Below are 26,419 nucleotides of genomic sequence, written 5' to 3' on the forward strand. Positions count from 1 at the left end.
CAGGCTGGCCACACCCCCTTCAGTATGGGGGCATCCCGCTGGGGTGCCTGGCCAGCCTTGATGAGGGGCTGATGGCTGTTTGCAGGCTGGCTAAGCCCCCCAGCGGGGACCCTCACCCAAAGAGGGTGTGGCCATCCTGGGTGAGGGGCTGATGGCTGCTTGCTGGCTGGCCACACCCCCTTCAGGGTGGGGCTCTCTGCTGGGGTGCCTAGCCAGCCTGGGTGAGGGGCTGATGGCTGTTTGCAGGTTGGCCACAGCCCTGGGCAACCCAGGCTCCCAGCCCCTCCTTGAGCAGAGGCCACAACGGCTGAAAGCGGGTATCTGGAATTTATCTTCTATAATTGAAACTTTGTAACCTTGAGCGGAGCCCACAGCAGGCCAGGGCAGGCGGGAAGCTTGGCTTCCCCCATCACCAGGGGCAACCCGAGCCTTCTGCTTGCTCCAGCTCAGTGGTCAATGCCATCTTGGTTGGGTTTATTTGCATACTTGATCCTGATTGGCTGGTGGGCATAGCTTGTGAGTATAGTGGAGGTATGGTCAATTTGCATGTTTCTCTTTTATTAGATAAGATTACTAAAGCAGTTATTTTAATTGTGAGATAGGCATGCATGCAAAGTGTATAAAGCATGGGAACAGCTTAGAGAATTATTATAAAGTGGGACACCCTGTGGCTACTACCAACATAGAACATTGTAGGTTCTTTAGATATCTTCTCCCTCTCCGTACCTCCCACTCTCCCCATTCTTACCCCTGAGGCTTCCCATCCTTGAAACAGACCACTTTCAACATAAAAGCATTTGAATTTTGGTCAACATGACTGTCTCACATGGGTGGGGAGTGATTGGTGGTCAGCAGTGGTGACTGGCTGGGTTTAACCCCCACCCACTCCCCACCCTGTGCACCACTGTCTCCTGATCTTAGACCTCCAAGCTGGCTGCAGATCAGTGTTCTTACTGCACCGCCCCCTAGTGGCACTGATGACATAGCAAGGCTACCCTGGTTGAGGGGGTAACATTTCAAGAACTAGAGCTGCTTCACAAGTGAGAATGTAATAGAAAATGATGGCTCCACACAGGGTTCCTTTCTCACTGAACTATCCTTAGGAATCTAATTTGGGATTTCAGCCTTGGTTATTATCCAAGGTGCAGAGAGATGTTTTGAAATTTTTATTCCTTAAAGGGAATTAGCCTCCTGCCCGAGGCTTCTCTTCCAAATGTGTCACTGGTTACAAAATCAGTTCTCAAGAATTACATGCTGCGTTTGGGACTGTCAGATGATCCCAATTAGGGGTTCTGTGTTTTTGAAAGAGGAGGGGAATTCTCTGTAGGATAACAAAGTGCTGAACGTGTGCCAGGCATTATTCTAAAAAGCTTAATGCGTATTAACTCATTCCCATTTGCAGGTCAGGAAACAGGTGCATCGAGGTCCAGCAGCTTGCCTGTGGCCCCGATGAGAGGCAGGGCCGCGTCCTGGCAGCCGAGCTGCTTGGCCTCTCCATCCTCTTCCTGTGAGCACTTCCAGTTGTTCCATTGCGCCGCTTGCTCGAAGCCTTCTTGGTGGCCGCTCATGGGCAGAGTATCTGACCGCACTTCCGGGGATTCTGAGAGGTGAAAGCACAGCCTTGGTATCGGTGCTTTCTTGTCCCTTTGTGCTCCTTTAGCGTCCGTGTAAGTGACTGTACCAAGTGACAGGGTGAAACACCTGCTGTGTTTTCCTCTGCAGGTGCTGTTGCAGCGGAGAACCCGGCAGGGCAGGTAACAGAACCCAGTGTTCTTATTGCAACCAGCCAGACGGCCTCCTGGACCCACCAGGAGAATGCTTCAGAGTCGAGTTCTGAGTTCCGGAGGATCCCCCAAACACTTGCAAGGCTGGAGTTTTACTTCCCATCAAGGATGCTCCTCTTCAAAGGAGCATGGGAAACTAGGCACTGAAAGTGTATCCTTGTCTCGTGTGAATCACTACTTGCTTAATTAACACGTTGTGGAGCAGTAGTTTTATTGCTAGCTTTACCCACTGGCCAGATAAGGTCCTATTGAACAAGTACAAAAACGTTTTCCATAAATGTTAAAGACCCGCTTTAAAATTAAATACCCATTGCATTTTGAAGTTATTACATATTCTTACAAGCTAATATCTTTTTAAAGTATGAAACTTTGTAAAACACTGTGTAACATGAAGCGAGAATTCTCGTGATCCGTCTGCAGCGTGTTAAGTGTGCACAAAAGCTTCGTGTAAGGATTGGGGGGATGGGACAGGAAGAGGGAAGTGGGCAGTGATTAGAACTGCAGAATTTTTGGTTTGGTTTTGTTTCTTAGTAGTTTTGGTTTCATTTTGTTTGGTTTTTTGGGGGAAATTTTCTACAAAGTGAGAAGAGCAGGGTCGAGGATCTTCAGTAATGGGACAAGGGCAGCTTAGAAATCGAGCCTTCTGCAAAGTCCAAGTCCAGTGCCTTTTTTCCAAATAAACTTTCTAGGGGAGTTGGCGTGTGCCGGGGAAGATGGCTGGCTGGCACGTAGGGGTGTGGGTGAGGCCATGGACGGTTTCTGGCCCTCGTGCTCCCCTCTTCCAGTTTGCTTTTTAGAGTTTTGTCCTTTTGCAAGTAAAGTGGTTGACCCAGTAGCTCTTGGGGAAAGTTGTTTGTTATGAAGCAGGTAGTCGCAAAAGAGCAGTGTTTAGGATCTGTTGAAAGAGATTGCAAGACTAAATGAGGTCCTTGCGTTGAATCATTTCCTTAAAAAAAGTTGTTAATTTGTGCAAGAGAGGTGAGTCCTGTATAGTCCTCAGTTGGCCTGGCTTCTGAAAAGCTTGCCAGGTGACACCTGCTGCTGCCAACTCCTTGGTTCCCCCGAGCGCACAGTTTAGCTACCTGCAGTATAAAGCTTTAATGCATAGGATCCATAATATCCTAACACTGTTCAGTTGCTTTCCTATTATTAGAGATGTAGTAGGGTTTATGCTTATTAAAATGAGATTTATTATTATGGTTCCTCCCTCACTCTTCCCCTCCCCCTCTCTCCTTACTCTTTTTTATTTTCCTTTTCCCAGCCATCAAGCTTGGAACTAATTATAATCATATTTGAGAAATGAGTGTATCTGGTTTACTGTTAAATCTGTATTCTTATAACTATTTTTTTAACCTTTCACTTTATATTAGTTTGTTCTGTTCATTGCACAAGAAGAAACTTGAGTAGAACACCAAGTGTTTTCATTTCTTTCATTTAACGAATCTTTATAAATCACCCTGAGGATGTTAGGTGCTGGGTAGATCTCTGAGAAACGACATCATGACCCGTGTCCTCATGGGAACCAGGGTGCATGAGTAATGCAAACTGGAAGGTGTCATGAAGATCAAGAGTCTTAGGAGCGTGTAGGAGGCTGGAGAAGGCTTCCTAGAAGTGATGTAGAGCTGAGATCTTAAGGATGAGGCGGACTACCAAGCAGAATTCATAGCTTATATGAAATTTCCTATGCGATGAAGCTGGGTTCTGAGGTCTTTGGGCAGCACATTATGTGAGCGTCACCTGCTGCTTTCCTCCATTATGAGAAAAGAACTTTAACTGGGGCTAAATACTTCTCCCTAGGTCATGAGTTTGTTTTCGGCAAGAGCAGAGTTAAAACTTACAGTCGCAGTTGCTGTGGGTGAAATCCAACTTTTTTTCCTGTAAAGTGTTTGCTTACCTCCCAGGGCTGATGTGAGGACCAATAAGATGGTGAATGTGAAGGTACTGTGTATCCCGGAAGCCCGATCAGTGCAAGGCGGTCTTATCTTCCAAGCTCTTGTTCCTGCTGTGGTGTTAACGGCCGCTCTCCCCTTGGACCAAGGTGCTGACACTGACATTCATCGGGAAGCATCACTTAGGGTGCAGTTTCGAAGAGGGACATTTTCTAAGCAGAACACTCAAGATTCTAGGGTGACTGAATATTCAGCACCTTCCCTTGTGCTCCCATAAATACAGCGGCAGAATGTGGTCTTTCTTCTCTGACAAGTGAGGGCCAGGTGCTCAGAGCAGCTGGGACTGAGGGATGCCCGTGCTGTGTCATTTCGCTGTGAGGAGAGCGATGCTGGAACATCCAGGACTGAGGGCCGCGCGCAGGTGCAGTCTGGGGGCCTTCTCCCTTGTGCCTGCTCAGTGCTGTTAGGCATGCATGTGCCTTCTCCCCCATGTCTCTGGACCGTATTTCCAGCTCACTTTGTCTCTCTCCCAGCTGCAGGGCACATCTGTGTGGCCCTTGGAGACAGGAAGGGGCTCCTGAAGTCAGTGTTTACGCCTGGCTGAACTCTTAATGGGGCCCTCCATGGCACTGCAGGGAGAAGCAAGGGGCAGGAGGACCGAGGCCCCAGTTCTTGTCTGCCCTGCTGGGCAGAGCATCCGGTGGCCGTGGGCTTCATTGTCTGGGGACATGTCCGTAAAAGCCGAGTCCAAGGCTGAAGGCTACCCGTTAGACTCCGTCAGCAGTCACTCCTTCCAGGCCGCTAAAGGAATGCAGGTCGCCAGGTTGATCTCAGACCTAATAAAGTTGCTGCCCTCCTACTCTGGGTGATCGGAGGCCAGGGGAAGAGAAGTGCACAAAGCAGCCTTTCTTAGGGACGTGAGCAGGAACAGAGGCTGTTGTGCTTCTGAGCTGCTTTCCCAGCATTGGGACAAGGCAAGGGATTAGTGACCGATGACCTCGATTTGGACAACAGGTGCCTCAGCAACCCAGCCCGAACCCTGACGTGCTGCAGCTGCTAAGGGCTGCTCTGGCCTGTGCTCTGCTCCCCCGCACTGGTGTCTGTGAGTTATGGGGACCCCTGGAGCCTGGGAGAGAGTCCATTAAAATATCTAACGGTTTGGCTCAGTGGATAGAGCATCGGCCTGCGGACTGAAGGGTGCCAGGTTCGATTCCGGTCAAGGGCATGTACCTTGGCTGTGGGTACATCCCCAGTAGGGGGTGTGCAGGAGGCAGCTGGTCGATGTTTCTCTCTCATTGATGTTTCTAACTCTCTGTCCCTCTCCCTTCCTCTCTGTAAAAAATCAATAAAATATATTTAAAAAAATCTATCTTCCGACATGTGCTGAGAACATTTTAACAACGGTTTCAACCAGGAAGCCTCTACTTGGTGTGAGCAACAATAGCTGGGAACCAGTGTTTGTTTACATTCCTCAAGCATGTAATGTACATCACTCTTCCTCCCCTTTGGGGATAAGTTGAGCCTTTACCACTAGACAGCTTTCCCTCGCCCAGGTACCTACAATTGGATAGGTTTTGACAAAAGGCTTGCTCCAGTTTTTCTTGGTAAACTAGCTTTGGTCATTATATTAGTCATGTAGTGCTGCGTAACAAATTACTCCAAAACCAGCAGCCTAAAGTACTTTATCATTTACTTTTTGTGGGTCAGTAGTTTGGAGCAGGTTAGCTGGTGGTTCTGGCTTGGGGGTCGGTCTCTCACGAGTTAAGATGATGGCTGGGGCTGCACGCTGTCCTATGAACTCTTCACTCTTCATCTGCTTCTGAGATGGCTCACACGGTGTCAGGGTGGGGCTGTCATTGGCAGTTCTCACATCTGCACCACACGGACTTCACCTGAGGGCTGAAGTGTGGGTGTCTTCATGTGGTGGCAGGCCCCCCCCCACCCCCCCGAGTATCCAAGAGAGAACAAGGCGCGAGTGGCCATGTCTTTTATGATCTAACCTCAGAAGTCACACCACCACATGCTGTCCTGTTGGTGGCGTGGACCAACGCTGATGCAGTGGATCTTCAGGAGCCACCTTGGACACTGGGTTCCCACCGCCATGCCAGAAGCACTTCCATGAGGTGTGAAGAGAATTCTGTTTTGATTTCTCTTGCAACAACCAGGCCATGAAGTGGAACAAGAAGCCCTTTGAATGGTAATGGCTTAGTCCCCTTCTTAGTCTGAAACGGTAGTTGCCCTGCAAATAGCGATATCTGGGACAAATTCTTTTTTTTTTTAATCTGTTAATACTTGCTTTATAAATTGAGGTGTTCCTCTGTTGGATGCATAATTATGCATGTTATGTCCTTGTTAGATTGATCTCTTTATCATTATGTAATGCCCTTTTTCTCTGATTAGTCTTTTTTTTTTTGTTAATCCACAACTGGGGATTTTTTTCCCCCATTGATTTTTAGAGAGAGTGAAAGGGAGGAGTAGAGATAGAGAAACATTAATGTGTGAGAGAGACATCGATTGGTTGCCTCCACACAGGTTCCAGTCGGGGCTGGGATAAGCCTGCAGCCAACATATGTGCCCTTGATCGGAACAGAACCCAAGACCCTTCAGTCCATCGGCCGCAGTGTCTTTGTTTTAAAGTCTAAGTATAGCTTTCTTTGTCTTGTTTGCATGGAATATCTTTGTTTCTATCCCTTCATTTTCAGTCTGTATGTGTCCTTACATCTGAAGTGAGTCTCTTACAGGAAGCAATCATATAGATGGGTCTTGTTTTGTTTTTGTTTTAAAATCCATTCAGCCACTCCTTTTTAAAAAAATATATTTTATTGATTGCTTACAGAGAGGGAGAGGGATAGAGAGTTAGAAACATTGATGAGAAACATCAATCAGCTGCTTCCTGCACACCCCCTACTGGGGATGTGCCCACAACCAAGGTACATGCCCTTGACCAGAATCGAACCTGGGACCTTTCAGTCTGCAGGCCGACGCTCTATCCACTGAGCCAAACCGGTCAGTGCCAGCCACCCTTTTAATTGGAGAATTCAGTCCATTGAAGTAATTATTGATAGGTACATACTTATTGCCATTTTGTTCATTGTTTTCTGGCTGTCTTCTAGTACCGCTCTGTTCCTTTCTTCTCTTGTGCTCTTCCTCTGGTCTGATGACTTTTTATAGTGGGGTATGTTTAGAGTCCTTTATCTTTTGTAGGTTTTTGCTTTGTGATTACCTTGAGGCTTACATATAACAATTTATAACTGTAACAGTCTAAGTTGGTGACAACTTAAGTTTGAACATGTGTAGACCTCTACATTTTTACTTCCCCTTTGATGTATTTGTTATGCCCTAAGTAATTATTGGTTATAGTTATTTTTACTCTTTACCTTTATCCTTCATACTAACTTTATAAAGGATTAGCCCATTACTTTTTATTGTATATTTACCCTTACTAGTGAGATTCATACTTTCATATGTCTTCTTATTAATAGCACCTATTCTTTTCAGCTTAAAGAAGTCCCTTAAGGCTGGTCTAGTGGTTATTAGTTTTCTTGCCTGGAGTTTAAATTCTCTTTTTAATTTACATAATGTCCTCGAGGTCAGGAATAGGATAATTCCCTTTCATAACTAACTCATTAGTGGGCAGAGTAGGCACTCAGGTACACGATGGAAGGAAAATCCTTCGCAGACCACAGACAGCAGAGTTTGACAGAAAGATGGCTTTGAAGCCGGATCTTCTTTGGAACCATGACTATCATTACCTTTGTGAGCGTGGATGAATTAAGCTGAGGGAAAAACCTATCCTGCGGAGCCATTTTTACATAATAAGTACTAATTACAAGCGTCCTTTGTGTCTGTCTGACCTTCTAGGACTTCTGATCTTACGTCAACTACAACTTGAGGATGTTTACGGGTCTGCTGGATGGGTGGTCATGCAAGCTTCCTCTAAAAGACCAGTATTTAGAATTGTTACCTCCTCTCCGGTACTCAGAGCTAGCTCGTGTCCCACGTTAAATCCTATCTTATATGTAATTCCTAGGCCATCATAGCGGTCTCAGCACAGTGTTTTCTGCCTGGGGTCTTTGGATTCTCTGCTCTCAGTGTATGCATATGACCAGCCCTTTAAACCCACTGCTAGTAGAGAAAGATGGAACAAAGATTAATTCTGTAGGGCATTTGGTTCTGCAGGTAGACTCAATGGGAACAGGTGGGATAAATCAGAAAAAAGGAGTTGGGCGAGTCTGTACTTGGCCTCTTTGAGAGTCTATGCGGGTAAACGCTCTCCTTTAACTTGGTGGCTTCACATGGTGATATACCCAAATTACCCGTTTTGGGGTGTTGTCACCTGGCAACTTTATGGATGTGTTCTAACATCCTGTTTTTCTACTTGACCTTCATAATTTATAGGATACGGGGCAACTTACTAGGTCTGGGGTTGGCAAATCAGGTCCTGTTTTTCTAGTTTTGTTGGAATACAGACACGCATTGATTTTACTGACTGGTACAAAAGTAGCCCTAGTTAGAGTTTAGTTGCAACAGAGCCCACATGGCCTACAAGCTTAAAATATAAACTTTCCCTTTCAGAAAAGTTTTCCATCTCCCATATGAAGTTATTTGGGGCACTGGATCACATGACTGGGCATCAAGGTAAAGCACCTTGGAAGGTGAGCTTAGTGTATTTAACTGAAAGCCGGCCGAGGTAAGATGATTGTTCTCCAAAGCTGTAAATGCATAAAGATTGATCAGGAAGGATTTTCTACGTGGGGCTCACCCAGGGCTTGGCCCGAGGGACCACATGTAGGAGAGATTTCCAGGAACAAATCAGTGAACAGGGTCCTTTGAAGGGCACTTTCTAAGTCAAATGACTGAAATGACAGAACCAGGGCAGAGTAACTCCCAGAACAGATGATGCAAACACAGGAATTCACAAAATTCAGGGGGACACAGTGGTGGTAAAACTAAAGAACCCAAATATTCCCATCCAATTGCACTGGTGGATCAGGTGACATACTCTATGCTTTCTCATAATAAGGATCCTGGGACAATTCTTTCGTTAAAAAAAGCACTAGTCCTTCACTTAGACACTTAAAAATAAGTTTAAGAACATTTTTCATAGATTAATGTGCAACTTCCATGGCTGTCATTACTATTTTGTACAAAAACCCTAGTGTTGTCAATTGTATTGACCAAAAAAATGCATTTTGCAACAGCACCATTGATTCAAAGATGTTCAAAAGGTGTTTCCTACTTGGTGATTGTATTTGAGGAAGAGCTTTGTAATAGGAACTTTTATAAGGCAAAATCTGTTCATCCCTATGTCCTCTGTTCATTACTGATGGGTAGTTGTCTACTCTGAAGGGCACCAACAGATAGGGAACTGGCCTTCTTAAAAGGGAAATAAAATTTAATAAATCAGTACAATTAAGAGACAAAGCAAGCCTCCTGCAGTGGGTCCCTCGTACAGAGACACTGTGGAAAGTTCTGTGCATTTTGTAGCCTGCTAGCCTGCACAAGCTGAAGCCTCGTAAGGAAAGGTGATTTCAGCCCAGATCCAGAATGACCAGGAGAGTCAAATCAGAGGGCACTCAACCGTCAGTCAGCTTGGAAATGCAACAACAGAGAGGCCTCACTGTCCCCATCACCCAAACAGAAGCTGCGGGTGGTGATGGGTATGTCGGCAGCTGACTTGTGTGTGTCACTCTATGCATCATAAAGTGAATTAACTGAATAATATGACATCACAGTACAAGACCTGGTAAGAGTTGGTTTCTTTTTATTCGGGAATAGTTATGGCCAACTTTCATTAATGTGGAAGTTGACTGAGAAATGTTAAGAATCAAAACTGTAGAATGAAGCTGAAACCCATATTCCACATTGTGGTTTGCTTTTAGTTACAAATTTTTATAATTTCACAGCAGCGGTGTCCATTTCATTTGCCTATTTCACCTCTAAATACCACCAGTTAATGGACTGCGTGAGGTAAAGGAATAAACCCAATGGCTATCTGGGATTCTGCTAGAAAAGCTGCTTACGACCACGTCTTACAAAGTGCTTAATGCTCAGCCTACGACCCTAAATAAAGCTAAATCACTATTGCCTGAGGAACAGGTTACAACCCACAGCTTTTCCTCCTTCCTTGCTGTCCCACCACTGATTAACCTTCTTGTGACGAAAATGGTGGAAATGGGCTTGAGTCAAGAAACAAAAATATTTAAGTTCTAAATAGTGAGGAAATCTCAACAAGATCTGGTTTTAATGAGAATAGTGAATGGGGCCCAAATTACACATACTCCACAATCTCAGGAAAAACTAAGCTGTGCATCAACTATAAAAAATTTTATATCTTAACAAATGAACAGATAGAGTGTCAGCAAAATGCAGAGAGAGTCAAAACAACTTCGGCCTGGGACTGAAACCCAGACTCCCTGCTGGTCAGGCACTTACTGCATCCCAACTCGAGCCCTTCCACCTGTCAACCCGAGTGCCCCTCTACAGAAGGCCCTCAAAACACACCCTTCCCCACTCCTGGTGTTACCTGAGACTCCATATGGTGAGCAGCCCCTGGAAAATAGACGGCTCTCACCTTCAAAAACTACCTGCAATTAGCCTTTACCAAAAGCTTCTGTTCTAGCTCAGTGTGTGCCAGTCTAGACTCAAAAAAATGAACAGAGCTTGGTTGACATGTTTTGAATTTGCGACTTAACACATCGTGATGGGTAGATACTATCAACAACATATTTCTGCTACTCTGAAAGCAATGGTACTTGTTCTTAATTAGATGATTTAGTTCTGATAGTTCTTCTTCAAGCCATGTGATGTTAGTACTTTTTGAGAGTCAAGTGCTCAATCTGAAATGCTAGGCAGGGCCTTTCGTTTTTAGGTCATGCTGTATGCCAAACACATTCTTCTGAACGGATTTACAGATTCAGACTTGGACCACCTGGGGAGCGGCCCCAGAACAGAAAGGGTATGACGAGAACACAGACCTCAGGAGCAGTCGTGTCAGCTGAGCGGAGGGATGGGGATGGCTGCTCCTGACAGACGGGCAGCGTTCACAGTTTAACACATTGCACAGGAAGGTAGGCTGATTGGGGTGCTTTTCAAAACAGGACTTCCAAGCCAGTCCCGAAACTCTTCCAGGCGTGGTCTTGAAGACTAGCTACAGACACCTACTACACTCACTTCATCAGACAGGTGTGCAGAGGTCGCTACAGAAGGTGTTTTGAAAACCTTCGAGTCCTGCCGCCACTGTAATTGTTGAACATGAGACGAGGGTCAAACCTGTATCTGGGGAAAAGTAAAAGGATGTCACATTACTTATAGTTGCCAGGACCTCACTCCAAATGCTACGTGGAAAGGAGGGCAGGGAGGGATAGCAACCGACCAATTAGTCACCAGACGGGAATCTAGTGGCACAAGATGGGAGGACTTTTAATAAGGGCATTTCCATCCCAAGTCAACCACACAAAACGGGAGAGGAGAGAAGAAACAGAGGAAGGTTAATCTGAGAAGGCATTAGGAAGGAGGCAAGATTTGGGCTTTTTTTGTTTGTTTTTTAGGGGGGAAGGGGAGATCCCTAAGGTATAAAGCAGCCTGATGGATGAGTCTAGCCCTTGCTGAAGGCCCCGCCAGCAGTTGCAAAGCCCTGAAGCCTTTCTTTTACAAGATGCAGACTGTGGTGGGTAAGACCACAGGTGTGTACTTCAGACATGAGTTTGAATCTGGTTCATTATGAGGCAAGTCATTAACCCCTCTGGCACCAATAAAACAGTAAGGCAATTTGTATATACCATGTCTGGCACATAAAAGAACTTATTTTACCACCCATGGGGAAGTTAGAGTGAATGCCGAATGGTAACTTGAGCTGAGACTTGGTAAACATAAAGAATATAGGTGAAGGCTAGAAACAACATTGTCTTTTATCTGCTGTCTTTTAGGATAAACTAATTCTTACTATTATTTTAGAGCAGGGGCTGGCCAATTTTTTTTCCCCTATAAAGGGGCAGATAAATATTGTATTGTTTGTGGGCTATACAATCTCTGTCCCAACCATTCAATGTTACTGAAGTGTAAATGCAGCCACACACAATACATAAATGAATGTGTGTGCCTGTGTTCTAACACGGTGGCTAGACTGGGCCTGTGGGGTTCTATAGGCCTAAATGTTTGTTAGGAGAGACTAGCCCATGGCTAAGAAATTTAAAAGAAAATGGGTTAAAAAACTGGAGTCCCATTTCCCTACTCATTCACATACATTCCTCCTCTCTAATTTGGACTGAAGAACCACTTCATGTGGCGATGGCTAAATAATAACATCACCGCTTTTCATTGGCTTAAGACAGCATTCTTCCCTCTCTCCTACAATTAGGCTATAAGAACTGAAATAATCCTTTCCCAGTGAAAGTTTAATTCTGTGATTTTCAAGCAAAAGATAACAGGATTTGCCATAGGCGGCTCAGAGGTATGTATGCTGAGCCCAGTGTTCGTGGTGAAAAGTTACTGCTCAAGAGGAATGAGGAAGGAATGGACCTGAGTAGGTGGTAAACATCTTTCCTACCTTTGTCTACTGCAGTGGCGTACGCATTTCAACATGAGAGTTTATGCCTTCTGTTTCACTGTCTGTGTTTAATACATTACATTTACTGGTAAGCATTCACGTTTCTGTAATTGGGGTTTCTGAGAAATGAAATGAAGGCATATGCTCTCAGAAGTGCTAGGGAACAGGGTAGGACTTGGTCAGTTACTCTACAGACGCCCCAAGGGTCGCCAGTGGTGCCTTGACAAGAATCCCAGCCAGGAGGGGAGGCAGAGGAGCCCCAGAGGCGAGGGGCAGGGCTACACCGCTCAAGCATCAACTGGCACAAAGAGAAAGTTTCGAACAGTGTGTTCTCCTGGCACATGGGCTGATGCACTGAGCCATGATGTTCCCACTCTAAAGCAGGAACATGGAAACAGCACAGCTCACAGCGAAAGAGACCCCTCGGGCTCCCGCTGCCTTCAGGAACAGCAGTCTGCTAGAGCCAACCTGGCAAAGTCACTGAAGAAAATGGAAACTTACCCGGGGTCAAAAACCCCTGGAGTGCGACAGGCTGGTCCAGAACAGGACTGCAGCATCATCAGCCGATAGTTCATCTTTCCTAGAAGCTCCGGGTCGATACTTTTAGCAATGTTAGTGATTTGGTGCGGGTCTGCAGTCAGGTTATAGACTTCTACAAACACCTACAGGCAATGAAAGAATGGAGGAAAGAAATACTCATGTGAATTATTCCTAAATGGGGAAGGAGGAGACAGCACCCAAGGCCCAGGAAAGTATCATCTGGTCCCAAGATCCTCAAAGAAAACAAAGACCCTTAAAGCCCAAGGGGATCCATGAGACAGTGGAGCATCTGCCGGGGGTTAAACTGCCTCAGTCCATGGCCCACGTGCTGGAAAGGGGTCCTTCACGGGCAGAGTCAGGAGGGGGTGGTTATTACTTTCTGTAACTAAAGCAGACAGCAGAAGGCATGACCTTCAAATGAAGGGTCTCAGAAACTAGACTTAGGAATGAAGTTACTGAGAGGGAGCTGACATTTGAAGGTTTATTTTTGCCTTAGAATTGTGAAGATTCAAATGAGAATAGGAAAGTACTCTAACCTGTGTTACACAAATGTTAGAAAAGCAGTGTTGCTGAAAGATACAATACTCTTTTTTTTTTTTAAATATATTTTATTGATTTTTTACAGAGAGGAAAGGAGAGAGATAGAGAGTCAGAAACATCGATGAGAGAGAAACATCGATTAGCTGCCTCCTGCACATCTCCCACTGGGGATGTGCCCGCAACCCAGGTACATGCCCTTGACCGGAATCGAACCTGGGACCTTTCAGTCCGCAGACCGACGCTCTATCCACTGAGCCAAACCGGTTTCGGCGAAAGATACAATACTCTTATTTCTATTGTTAGACATGTCTAATATCACTATTTCCCTCCAATCTGTACTTTGTTCTCCAAATTGGAGTCAAGTGATAGATTAGGAAGATGGCAGGCAGAATTTGCCTATAATGGTTTCAAGTGGCTGCCCTTAGACAATAATAATAAAGGCATAACATGCTAATTAGACCCGACGTCCAGAAAGCTGGGCTGCGAGGGAAGTCTGGGTGCCAGAGGGAACCGGTGCCAGCAGCGGGGGAAGGAAGGCCTACTCTTGCATGAATTTCTGCATCAGGTCGCTAGTCACTTATAAAGTAGTTACGTGGGTAGATTATGGGGGAAGAGGAATAGGAATTGATTTGGAAGGGAGCTCTCTTGCCTGTTTAAAATGCTTAAGAGCTACATGGAAATGGTGAGTGAGTCAGCTTCTGAGAAATGTGATGAGTGCTGGCTCCACATGGCCCAATGTGGAGAGCCAGCTGGCGTAGGTTAGCACCTTCTGATAAGTGTATGAAACCACAGGGATGTGTCCACGTGGTCCTTCAGACCGTCCACGCTCACCTGTTTGAGCAGCACAGTACTGTGCTGTGGTCGGGACAGTTTCTGACCAAGTTGAGGTGTCTGACTCTCAGTCCCCACAGGTAGGGAAGCCACATCTGAAAAAGTGACCTGTGCATTTAAAGTGTGTTTGGGTGGTGGCGGGAGTGGAGCGAGCCTCATCAGAAAGGGCACAGAGCAGTGAAGAACGGCCTGGGAATTCCGATTCCTTCGCTGAAGGAAACCTAAGTGGAAGTACAGAGAAGACACACATCTTCCCTAGAGAGCACCCTTGGAACTGCTCTTCGCCCATCAAGTCCAGCCAACAAAGCGCTGGCAAGACATGGGGGAGGCAGCAGGGCACCTTACCTCCTGGTCGTCAAACTCGCAGTACTGTAAGTTCCACCGTGCTGACATGGTCCGCACACAGGCATATGTGTTGTTATAAGCATCTTCACACACACAGTCTGGGAAACATTGCTGTTGGGGTATTTAAAAAGTAAAATGAAGATAGTTATTCTATAGTAACTACCTGCCTACTGGGGCAACCAAGTTGGCTTAAACCAGACATACAAGTGGACAGCAATTAGGAAACTTTCCACGGAGATATAAATAAAAAATAGATGTGCAGCTTTTTCCTTACTGATGTGATGGCTAACTTGACTAAGGGACAGGGTCATGGTGGTTCTGTCTGTAGACTGTTGCCATCCCTGCCTGCACATCTCCTGACAAGAATTAGCTGTAATGGGCCCTTGTAAAATGTACGGTTGGTAAGGAGACGAGACCAATACTCAAATGAGTCACTTCTAAGGTATATTAGGAACTGCCATGCTAAAAGTTGGGGGGAAAAGCTAAAATGAGCTTTGTGGAATCATCAGCAGGTAAATTATTTGAGTGCCTTTATCACCAAATGGGACTTAATTCAAGTCTTCCATACCAACTTTTGGTTGGTTCTTAACTGTATCGAACACCTTGGTGTTAGAAGAGTCAACTCAAATGGAAGTCTATTTCCCATTCTCCAACGCGAGGCCAACATCACCGTGACCACCTTCATGACCAGGCTGGCTGCCACCAGTGCAAGACACTCATGATGGCACGGTTAAAGGTGGGAGCCAATCTCTTTGTTGGATGCCATGGATTATATCCCTAACAAAAAAACAGTACCATTATTGGGAAGGGTAGGAAAACCGGAAGGGGTATCGATTAATAAGGTTAAGAATATTGGCTGGTACATGTACTTGTTACAACAATTGGAAGAATTTGAAGTGCACATTCTGACAACACGTCAGCAGCATGATTTTCATGATTTTTTTTCTTTATTTTTCAGGATATTGATTTATCTTTGTGCATCTACTGATCTTCCAGTCAAGTGACAGAGAAGTGACAGAGAAGCAGGACTCAGATTATGGGTTTCAGCACTTGCTACATCTACACCAGTGTCCTGCTGTGCTTCAGTGAGGAAGTTGTCCAAGCCAACTCAAACTATTACTCACAGATACTCCAGGACTCAGGGAAGGACATGCTGGGTCAGTGACATTACGACCTTCTCCTTGATATTCCACCAGGACGTCCGATCGCCAAGTCACATTACTGACACCTGTCTGGAAGAGCAAAAGTGGTTCCGTGAGGCATAGAGACTGTGAGCAGGACCACAAAGTTATTTATTCTACTGCTAAAGGGGCCTTGGCAGTCAAAACTAATTAGAGTGATTAAAACTGATACATATGAAGGCTACTGATGATCTTCTAGAGCAGCGGTTGTTGTGGGCCACTGGTTGCCGACCAATGCTCGAAAGGTTTCCTTAAACCAGCGGTCGCCAACCTTTTGGACTTCACAGACCACTGGTTGCCAACCGCTGTTCTAGAGCCTTTGCAAGTGATGGTCAAGTGCTTTGAGCATTCTATAGTTCCTACAACTACTGTGAGGCAGGCAGGAATGGAAACAGCAAAGTCGCTAAACAAGAATTAGTCACAGCTCAAGGTGCTGAAATCCAGGTGAGAATAAACAGTCCTGTCCATAAACTCTGGGTGAGAACTATTCTCAGCTCATACTAAGAAATGCATAGCTTCATACACACAAGGACAAGAACTCACAAATATTCAACAGTGCTGTGCTAAGGAAGGTAATAGGTTCAACGGACTTGCTGGTCAGAATGAAGATACCATACATACATGAACTTGTGGGGAGGGGAGAATCCCCCCACACCAGTTCTTACAGATGGACTAGTAAAACAAGAGGGCAAAACAAGACCCAAACTAGGTATGCTGTTTAGGGATATATACATAATAACCCTAAAAAATAAAAGCCAGAGAATGATAACCATGAAAACCAGAAAGTGATCACTCTCATGGGGCAGCTGAGGGATAGAATGAGGAGGCGCATATAGGTAGAGGTACCAGTATTAGGAATATGAGTTCTTAAATGGCATGATGGGTTCATGGTATTTCTTGTGTTTCATAACTAATATGAGTTACACATATTCTTTTCTATGAATCATATTCTACCTAATACACTGTAATAGATTCAGAAAAATCAATGAGTAAGATTTATGAGTCACTATAAATGCCTAAATCATTTTAAGACCAATCTTTCCAAACTTGTCTGTTTAAACATATTAAAACACATTTTTAATGAACAACAGATGCTGTTGTGAAACATCCTTTTCTCTCTATAGCAAGGAATAGGCATCTTTCCACGTCAATGTATACAGATCTATATCATGTAGTACTAGTTTAATATTCTATTGTTTAGTGGTGCAACAATTTAACCAATACCCTATTGGATATTTAGGTTTTCTGTTTTCTTCTATTAACACTACATGTACATTTCTTATAGTTAGCTCTGTACAGTGCCAGATACATAGTAGGTACTTGAAAGATTTTTGTTTTCTTAAAACAAATTCCCAGATAGAACTGCTTAATGCAGTGGTTCTCAACCTGTGGGTCGCGACCCCTTTGGCGGTCGAATGACCCTTTCACAGGGGTCGCCTAAGACCATCCTGCATATCAGATATTTACATTACAATTCATAACAGTAGCAACATTACAGTTATGAAGTAGCAATGAAAATAATTTTATGGTTGGATCACAACAGGAGGGACTGTATTTAAAGGGCCAGAAGGTTGAGAACCACTGGCTTAATGTGTGTATTCTGAAGTGATGTGTCTTCTTACATTAGCCTCCCGGTAGCTTATACTGATTGCACTTTTATGAACAGAGTCTGGGTAGTTTCCATTTTCTCAGACTTCTGCAAATAGTGGGTATCCGGTCTGGCTCTGCAGACAATGGAAGCCTCATTCAGTTAAGCATTGCTTTGATCAGCACTGATGCAATCTTTTCGCACTCTGACTATTTCTAATTCCTCTGTGAGTTAACCAGTTACTTCTTTTGTCCATTTTTCTACTGGGATATTAATCTTTGCTTTCTAAAAACTCTTCTATTAGGACTACCGTTTTTCACTTTTGTTGCAAATATCTTCCCAATTGTCACCTGTCTTAATTTTGTTTATAATGGTTTTTGGGGGGAGGAGATGGAAAGTAGGGAGAATATAGAACTCTGTTTATCTGTGTTCCAATCATTCTTTTTTTAAAAAAACTCTTTTCCCCAAATTTAATAGTTTTTAAGTTTAAATTTATACAACCTGGAATTTCTTTCAGAGTCTTGGCTCAGGCCTGATTGAGGGCTTTATACTCACCAAAATAGGCAATAAAGACATCCCATCCATCTGGGTCTTATTCAGGTTGTAGCCAGCGATGTCCAAAATAGTAGGACCCAAGTCAATGTTGGCAACGAGCATCTATGGGAATGAGACAAAGAAACAAGTTTTCCTTTTCTATCTGTACTGCCTTCCCCTACCTCACCATGACACAAACAGCATTTACTATTATCTTTTGTATAGCCCATATTTACTTAAGTCTTACTGATTTATATATTCAAATGTAATTAAAGTGATTTAAAAAACAAAGGCTTATAAGGCTTGTAATATATGCCCCTGGGAAGTTATATATTTATTCCACACATAGTGTTGTTGAGCAAAACATTTTTAAAAACTCATTTGGGATTGCCTAGAGTCTGTTATGAATCCTGAGAAAAATGTGGGTCTATTTTATACAAAGTGTTTTCCAACTTGATTCTTATTAGTTCACTAATTTAACTTCAAATTGACTCCTGACAATTTTGAAAGCCTGAAAGGTTGAATGCTTACCACCAGGGAGGATATTAGCTCTTTTTATAGTTTTTTAAAGTGACAACGCTGCTAAAAAATGTTTCAATAGGCTTTGAAGACAGCAGAAAACTTATTCCAACAGTACATCAAAAAGTTTCCTTAAAGAGCGCAAAACTTATTTTAAACATTCTTGGTATTAAAGATACTGTCCTGCATTTATACCTCTTCTTATTTCCTTGATTTATTATACTATTTTCCTTCAGTATACAATGCCTCCTTAGGACCTAACCCAGCACAGTCCAAATAGAAACATAATAGGACCACAAATGTAATTTAAAAATATCTAGTGAGCACATTTAAGTAAAAAGGAAAAAGGTGAAATTCAGTGTATGTATTTCATTTAATCCAATACATAAAAATATTGCTATTTCAACATGTGATACAAAAAAATTAATTATTTTACTTTTTTTTTAACCAAGTCTGTGAAATCTGGTATTTAAAATATTATAACACATCTCAAATAGTCTATCTTTCGCTCAACAGCCAATGTGGCTGGTAGCTATTACAAGTGGACAGTGCAGGCCTGGATAGAACTAAGCACACAACTAGAAGTCACTAGGTTAGGAAAGCTTTCGAGTGGTGATGACAACCCACCAGGGAAACATGGAGAACTGATGCCTACTGAGCACCTGTTCTGTGCCTGTACTTAGCGTGTATCCTTGTTTAATCCTCACCACAATCCTGTGATGCAGTACTTCCCCCCCATTTTACAGATGAGGAAATCAAAGAGAAGAAACTGAAAGTCAACAGCTTGTAAATAGAAAAGCTATCATTTACTCAGAGGAAATTACAGTGATCAAAATTATTGAGAAAACTTAGATCATTTTTGGGGAGGCCAAAGGGGGATTAAAAAAACAACCTATTAGCCCTGGTACTTTTAATTTAAAAACAAAACCGAAAGTACAGACACGAAAGGCAAGAAAATACCTTCTGATCATTGTTCAGCCTGGCTCTGAAGCATTAGTGTAACCGCGGCTGTCAGAAATGACTGTGCAGCGGCAGGCAGCTCAAGGAAAAGGCAATCCATGTGCTACTGAGAAAAACCCACAGCAACGTCTCTAGGGATTATATCAGACCTGGGTTAGCGAGGTTGTACCTAGGTCCAAGTCCCTAGGCAGACTGGAAGCCTGGAATATGGTCAACAAGAGTGAGCATGAACAGAAAGAAAACATGTCAGGAAAGAAAGACCAGCTGACACATGACCTCCAAAATCAGATCAAGGTAATAGGACCCTGCCTTGGGACTAACAGATCTTCAGTGATGTCCAGAATATGAATGAAGCGAAGCCAAGTCCACAGGTATTACTAAATATGTCCAAGGCAGTTTTATAAGAAAAGAAAAAGGGTACACACCAAAATAGCAAAGCCCACAGAGATATAAAATGGTGACTGCCAGTCTCTCCAGGAAGGAAGGGCCATCAGCTGTATGACGGGAGGCTCCCAGAGTGGTTTGCTCCATGGGAGAAAGGTAAGTTCCAGTACTAGTCAAATGGCACAAATACCATATACACCACCCCAGGACCCTTCCAGATAGCTACAATGATCTCTTCTAGGGTTTTGTTTGACTTAGAAAGTAAGCAGAGTCTCAAAATTAGCATATTATGTCAGGAGATAGACTTTTAGTGGATACTGAGTATGAGTGAAGAATTCACCTGAGAATTATTATCTATCTCTGTTTTTGTACAACCTAGAATTAGATAGACACTATGGGTCCATCTCTGTAATGACTTCTAAAAACATTAGCATTTTAAGTTCCTAAAATGGTACGGATATTCCTCAATTTACGACAGGGTGACCTCCTGAAAAACACATCATAAATTGAAAATATCGTAAGTTGACAATGCATTTAATATGCCTAACTTACCAAACATCATAGCTTAGCCTAGATGGTTTCAACTGAATGCGTATTTTGTATCACCATCATAAAGTAAGAAAATTGTAAGTCAGAACACTGTCATTCAGGGACTGCCAGTACTGCTTTTATCCCTATGTATAAACTCAAAGATTCACTTGAGTGGAAATGGAAAAAACCTGGACAAGATCAAAAGTAGATTATTTCATAAATCATAGCCTCTCAGTTTGGGAATGTTCTTGGGATTTAATTATACAGACATTCTGATCAAATGAAGGCCCCTGAAAAGCTCTAGGGCATGGCCTCACGGGCATCATGCCTTGAAAGGGCGTTTCTTTGTTCTGGAAGATCGACAGTGCTGCAGAATCAATGAGAAGAGTAACAGAGCTCTCAGGAGGAAACCTCCGGTCGGGTTTCCAAACAGACATTTAAGCCCTGATGTTAAAGAATTCATAGTCGGCCATCAAAGAAGAGACAAACACATCAGAGAGCACCCAAATCCACTTAGTGGAAAGCACTGGAACAGCGCAGGCAGAGAACTCTCCACATGTTGGGCTGCTCCATCTGGATGTGCCCCTCAGCTTCTCCAACAAGGAAGAAGCCAGGGCATCCCCTAGTTGCACTGAACATCCTCCCACCTTCACACAGGGAAACCAATGCTCATTTTGTCCAAAGTCTTAAAGCCCGTATGTGGTTTTCCTGATGCCCGGTTGAGTTCTATTTCCCTTGGATCATGCTGGCCATGTTAATTTTCCTACAAACCATTTCCTGTCTTAAAACCCTTTTAAAGAAATTCTACCACCCAATAAAAGCTAGGGTAATTTCTAACAAGAGAGGAAAACCTCAACAGCCAGTCTTGAAAAATCACACATACCACCTGCCCCTGCTCTCCTGAACAGCCATTACAAAGCTAAATCCACTGGTCACATGTGCCCTTTTTTCACCATCAGGCTGTTGACAGCTCAGTTCATTATGCAGAACAACTGGCACTGAGACAACCGTGCTGCCAACACATGATGAATCACCCACCGTCTCTGACATTCTCTGCGCAGGATGAAAGCCGGGCATTTCATGCTTCTCAAACTACAACTGTCAGCACAGTAAGTGAAAAATGGATTTTGAGAACAGGCACAGTTCATTTTCAGTCCTGGTCTGCCACTTACTAAGTGACCTTGGTAATATCCATTCAACTAACTCAGGTGTCCCTCAATGTTAAGAGTTGGGTATTCTAAGTTTAAATAGTGCCTGCTTTCTAGGAAATCCTAGAGTGAAAAAGACAAACTCAGTAGGGCAGGGGTCCTCAAACTTTTTAAACAGGGGGCCAGTTCACTGTCCCTCAGACCGTAAAAAACCCAAATGGGAATACAATATTTGTATTTGCATGTGGCCCGCGGGCCGTAGTTTGAGGACCCCTGCAGTAGGGTGTGGTAGGTGTGAGGTCAGGAACAAGGGAAGATCACCTACCTTATGTGGGGGCAGGGGTACTGACCTCCCAGAGGGAACCCCTAAAGGACAATTAACGTAGCCTGGTCAAAGGGCATGAGATGGGCATTCCAGACAGAAGGAACAGTCAAAGATAGGCAAGGAGGTGAGAGAAGTGGTTCACTTAGGAAGTGAAAGCAGTTCAGTCCCTGAACAAGCCAAGCTCATTCTCACGTCTCTACCTTCACATTTACTGTTCTGCCAGAACACCCTCCCACAGACCTCTGTATGACTAAATCCTCTCAACACCCAGGCCTCTGCTCTGACAACTGCTTTCACAGACAGTTGCAGCTCCAGTATCTGGCTCTCCCTGACAGGAAGTTAAGGATGATCTTCCTGGGTTGCTCACTGCTGTGTACCCAAGGCTCCTGGCACAGTGTGCTGGCACAATGTGCTTCATAAACACTTCTTGTCTGAGCTACAGTGTAACTGTTCAGTGTGTGGACTCTGGAATCAGACTGAACAAATTCAAATACAGGGCTCTGAGATATTTTAGCTCCATGATCTTGGGCAAACCACCTAACCTCTGTACGTCAGTTTCCTCCTCTGTAAAATGGGGCTATTAGTGTCTATACCTCATAAGACTGTGAAGGTTAAATGAGTTGATACAGGTAATACATTTAGAATAGCACTTGTCACATACTAAGCATACAGTAGAGGCTAGCTGTTATTGTTAAAATGGCTTCCTAGGAAGCAGGCTTCATTTACACTGCTTAGAGAGGGTGAAGTTCCTAATTTTAACACTTAGATGGCACTGCTGACTTGAAGAAACAAGGACCACTTTGTTCCGTGGGCAGCTGGCTGACACACTGCACTCTGCTCTCGCTCAGCCTCCTTCCCGCACTGGTCAGAAAGGCACACAGCCGCTAACGTTTTCCTCAGTCAGCGCCCCGCACCAAGATCAATAAAACGCTTTTAAGATTGAATGGTCTTCCAAACTTGCCTATCTCCTTTGTAAGAAGAGGCCTCTTTAGAGGGTATTGAATTTGCAGTGGGAAGTGACTGGCTTAAGGACTATGGATCTTAAGAGAAAAAGAAAACTCAAAGGCAATTTGAAGGCCATTTTAGCTTTCAGAGAGAATCTTAACAGAATTCCATCAAGAGCACTGTAAAAGGAAATAAGTGAATGGCAGACATTTAAACAAAATAAACATTAAACTCCCAAACTAAAGTATACCCAGAAAGTCTGGCCCGTTTTCCAACTTTAGCTCACATAATGTATTTGCTCATTTTCTTCTGTCTCACAGAAGACTAAAATCGTGAATCAGGAAAGAGAGAAGACATAGTAATAGAGTCTGTTAATTTTTACCTTCCGGCATTAGACCAGAGTTTTGAATCAAGGTGCCTTAGTATTAACTACCAAGTTTGGAAAGACACTGAAACCACATGGAAATAACAACAAAAGAATCTGTAGAGCAGAAAAGCATTGGCGAGGTAGAATCCCATGGAGAGGAACAAAGTTCTCAGAAAACATGCTTTCCATAGCCTCATACTCAAAATGGGGTCGGACCAGCAGACATCATCTGTGAGCAGGTCAGAAACGCAGCCTGAGAACCACATTTGAGCAAGACCCCGGGGATCTGCACCCTATAAGGCCTGAGGAGATCTACTGTACAGGGCAGTGGGCCCCAAACCAGCTGCCTCTCAGCACCATCTGTAAACTTCAGGGGAAAAAAGCAGAGGATGGATCCATATTCCAGCTCAAGTGAGTCAGCTAGAACCTTTCTACATGTTGAACCTTTTGCAGCTTCAGAGGGTAAGTTTGATGAATTCTTGGGTAGAGAGTTCCTGCTCCAAGACAAAGTCAAGATCTAGTCTCAAGAGAGAAACAAAAAGAGGCAGGGTCAAGATGGAGAAGAAGGTAAATCCTGAACTTACCTCCTCCAACTAACACATCCCAATTACAACTAAATTACAGAACAAGCATCATGGAGAACCAGCTGAAGAAGAGCTGAACAGAGTCCTATAATTAAGGATATAGGTAAGAAGCCATATGGGGACAGGTAGGAATGGCAGAGACACAGACCAGACAGGTCCATACCCATGGTGTGTTTTTTAATAAATGGGAGGAATATATTAGCTACAAAGTTCTCCCCAGAGCAGTGAGGGGTTCAAGCCCCATACTGGGCTCCCCAGCCTAAGGCACCTGTGCCAGGAGAAAGAGTCCCATTAATATCTGGCTCTGAAAACCAAAGGGGAGTATGTACGAGATAAAGGGCTGTGGGAGACAAAGATGCTGATCTTAAAGAGCTCACACACGAGCTCCCTTGCTCCAAGCTCCAGTGCAGAGGCAGAAGCTCAAGAAACACCTGAGTCACATGAGGAGGAATAAATTTGACTAACTTTAGGGTGAGGCTGGAGGGGCAGGGGTTTGGATAACTCTCTCAGGAAACAGAAGTGTTGATGGGAGCCCTTGTTCCTTTGTTGAGCTCTCCTCCCACCTAGTTGGCCCACCATTAACTTGGCTAACACCACTGGCCTTGCTCTAGCATCTCCCTGAGACTCTGTCCCACCCAACCCACTCGCCCAGCCAGAGCCTCTTCCAGCAGCTCCATCCCCTCCACTCAAGCTGCTGGTCTTGGCGCACACCGAGGACTCTCCCAAAGCCCCACAAGCCCCACACAAGCAGTGGCCAGCCTCACCTCGAACTGTAGCTCCCACTAAGTGGTCCTAAATCTGACAACCAGCCTTCGTTGGTGACACAGCTCCAAACAAGTGGCCCTAAACCTGGCACAAATGGCGGCTGGCCTCCTGCAATATAGCTCCAACCAAACAGTCCCAAGCCTGGCACAAGTGGCAGCCGGCTTTGGCTAGCATACCAGCCTCTCCCAAGTGCATGCAAGTGACCACAGTCCCAGCTGGCCTCAGCCCACACTGGTGCCCCTCCCAAGAGGCTCCAGACCCAAAGAACCATTGGCTGGCTTCAGACTGCTCTAGAGCCCCACCCAAATGGCTCTACAAGTGACAGACCAGGCAGGCAGCCTTGGACTCTGCTAGAGTGACTCCCACTCCATGGCGTTAGCCTCTGCACAACAGTTTGTCTACTGACACAGTCAGCCTGAAGGTCAATCCCACCCACTGACCTCCCAGCAGCAACTGAGGCCAAACTATTATCAGGAAGGCACACACAATCCACACAGGTGTCACACCCTGGGCCCCAAATGACACCTACATAAGGCCACTCTTTCAAGACCAGGAGACGTATCAGATCTACCTAATACACAGAACCAAACATAGAATGTCAGTGAAAATGAGAAGACAAAAAAAAATTCCAAATTAGAGGACAAAACTCCAGAAAAAGAACTAAACATAACAATCTACTAGATAAAGAATTAAAAACAATGGTAATGCTAATAAAACTCAGAAAAGTACAAGAACTCAGAACATGAACAAAGAGAGAATATAAGAATACAATAACTGAAATGAAAAATATACTAGAGGGAATCAACAACAGATTAGATAAAGCAGATCAAATTAGCTATCTGAAAGAAAAGGTAGTAGAAGACATCCAATCAAAACAGCAAAGAGGAAAAAGAATAAAACAAACAAACAAAAAGCAACAAAAACCAAGAGACCTTTGGGACAACTTCAAGCATACCAACTTTTGCATCATAAAGATCTCAGAAGAAAAAGAAAAAAAAAGACAGAAAACCTATTCGAAGAATGACTGAAAACTTTCCTAACCTGGTGAAGGAAACAGACATCCAAATCCAGGACTCATAGAAAGCCCAAACAAAATGAACCCAAAGAGGCCCACACCAAGACACAACATTAATTAAAATGCCAAAAATTAAAGACAAGTCTTAAAAGTAGCAGGAGAAAAGCAGCTAGTTATGTACAAGAGAACTCCCATAAGACTATCAACTGATTTTTCATCAGAGACATTCTGCAGGCCAAAAGGAATGACATGATATATTCAAAGTCATGAAAGAGACAATCTATAACCAAGAATACTATACCCAGGAAGGTTCTTATTCAGAGTTGAAAGAGAGAGAATTTCCCAGACAAGGAAAGACTAAAGGAGTTCCTCACCACTAAACTGGCATTACAAGAAATGTTAAAGGGACTACTTAACACCAAAAAGAAAGGGCCAAACTAAAAATAAGAAAATACAGGAATAAAGGGAAAGATTAATAAAAGTAGTGGATCAACTAATTATAAAGCAAGCATGGAGATTAAAAGACAAAAGTAGTAAGATCATGTGTAAATACAATAATAAATTACACAAAAAACAAATTTGGAGAAGGTGAGAAAATATGTTGTGCTTTTAGAATGCATTAGAACTTGAGCAACCATCAACTTAAAACAGACTGCTATAAACACAGCGTGATATACATGAATCTCACGGTAACTATCAAAAACATATAAGCGGTACACAAAAATTAAAGAGACAGGAATTCAAATAAACCTCTACAGAAAGTTATCAATGTATAAGAGAAGACAGTAAGAGAAGAACAGAGAACCACAAAAACAATCAGAAAACAATCAATAAAATAGCAATCCTATCTAATAAAAGAGAAACATGGTAATTAGTGTATGACCGCTACCCTTCCCATTGGCTAATCGGGGCAATATGCAAATTAACTGCCAGCCAAGATGGCGGCCGGCAGCCAGGCAGCTTGAAACTAACATGAGGCTTGCTTGCTTCAGTGACGGAGGACTCCAGCGTTCCCCGCCTGCCTTGCCGACCTCTGAGCTTGCAGTTTGAAACATTGTTACAAATATAGAAGCTAAACACAACACCAGAAACCTGG

General features: G+C 43.9%; 1 protein-coding gene across 1 annotated transcript in view; it reads right to left on the minus strand.

Moving 5' to 3' along the window:
* Positions 1 to 9,415: 9,415 nt before the first annotated feature.
* GNS (glucosamine (N-acetyl)-6-sulfatase) overlaps positions 9,416 to 26,419 on the minus strand; it is a gene marked incomplete at its 5' end in the record, with an annotated part of 62,756 nt that continues 45,752 nt past the window's right edge. Inside the window, 5 exons of the mRNA XM_006769630.2 lie at positions 9,416 to 10,951; positions 12,723 to 12,883; positions 14,478 to 14,588; positions 15,602 to 15,709; positions 17,802 to 17,903. Coding sequence (XP_006769693.1) covers positions 10,873 to 10,951; positions 12,723 to 12,883; positions 14,478 to 14,588; positions 15,602 to 15,709; positions 17,802 to 17,903 — 561 coding nt within the window. The remainder of the gene's footprint in view (positions 10,952 to 12,722; positions 12,884 to 14,477; positions 14,589 to 15,601; positions 15,710 to 17,801; positions 17,904 to 26,419) is intronic.

The sequence above is a fragment of the Myotis davidii genome, unplaced genomic scaffold (genome assembly GCF_000327345.1).
Source record: "Myotis davidii unplaced genomic scaffold, ASM32734v1 scaffold523, whole genome shotgun sequence".
Classification (NCBI taxonomy): domain Eukaryota; kingdom Metazoa; phylum Chordata; class Mammalia; order Chiroptera; family Vespertilionidae; genus Myotis; species Myotis davidii.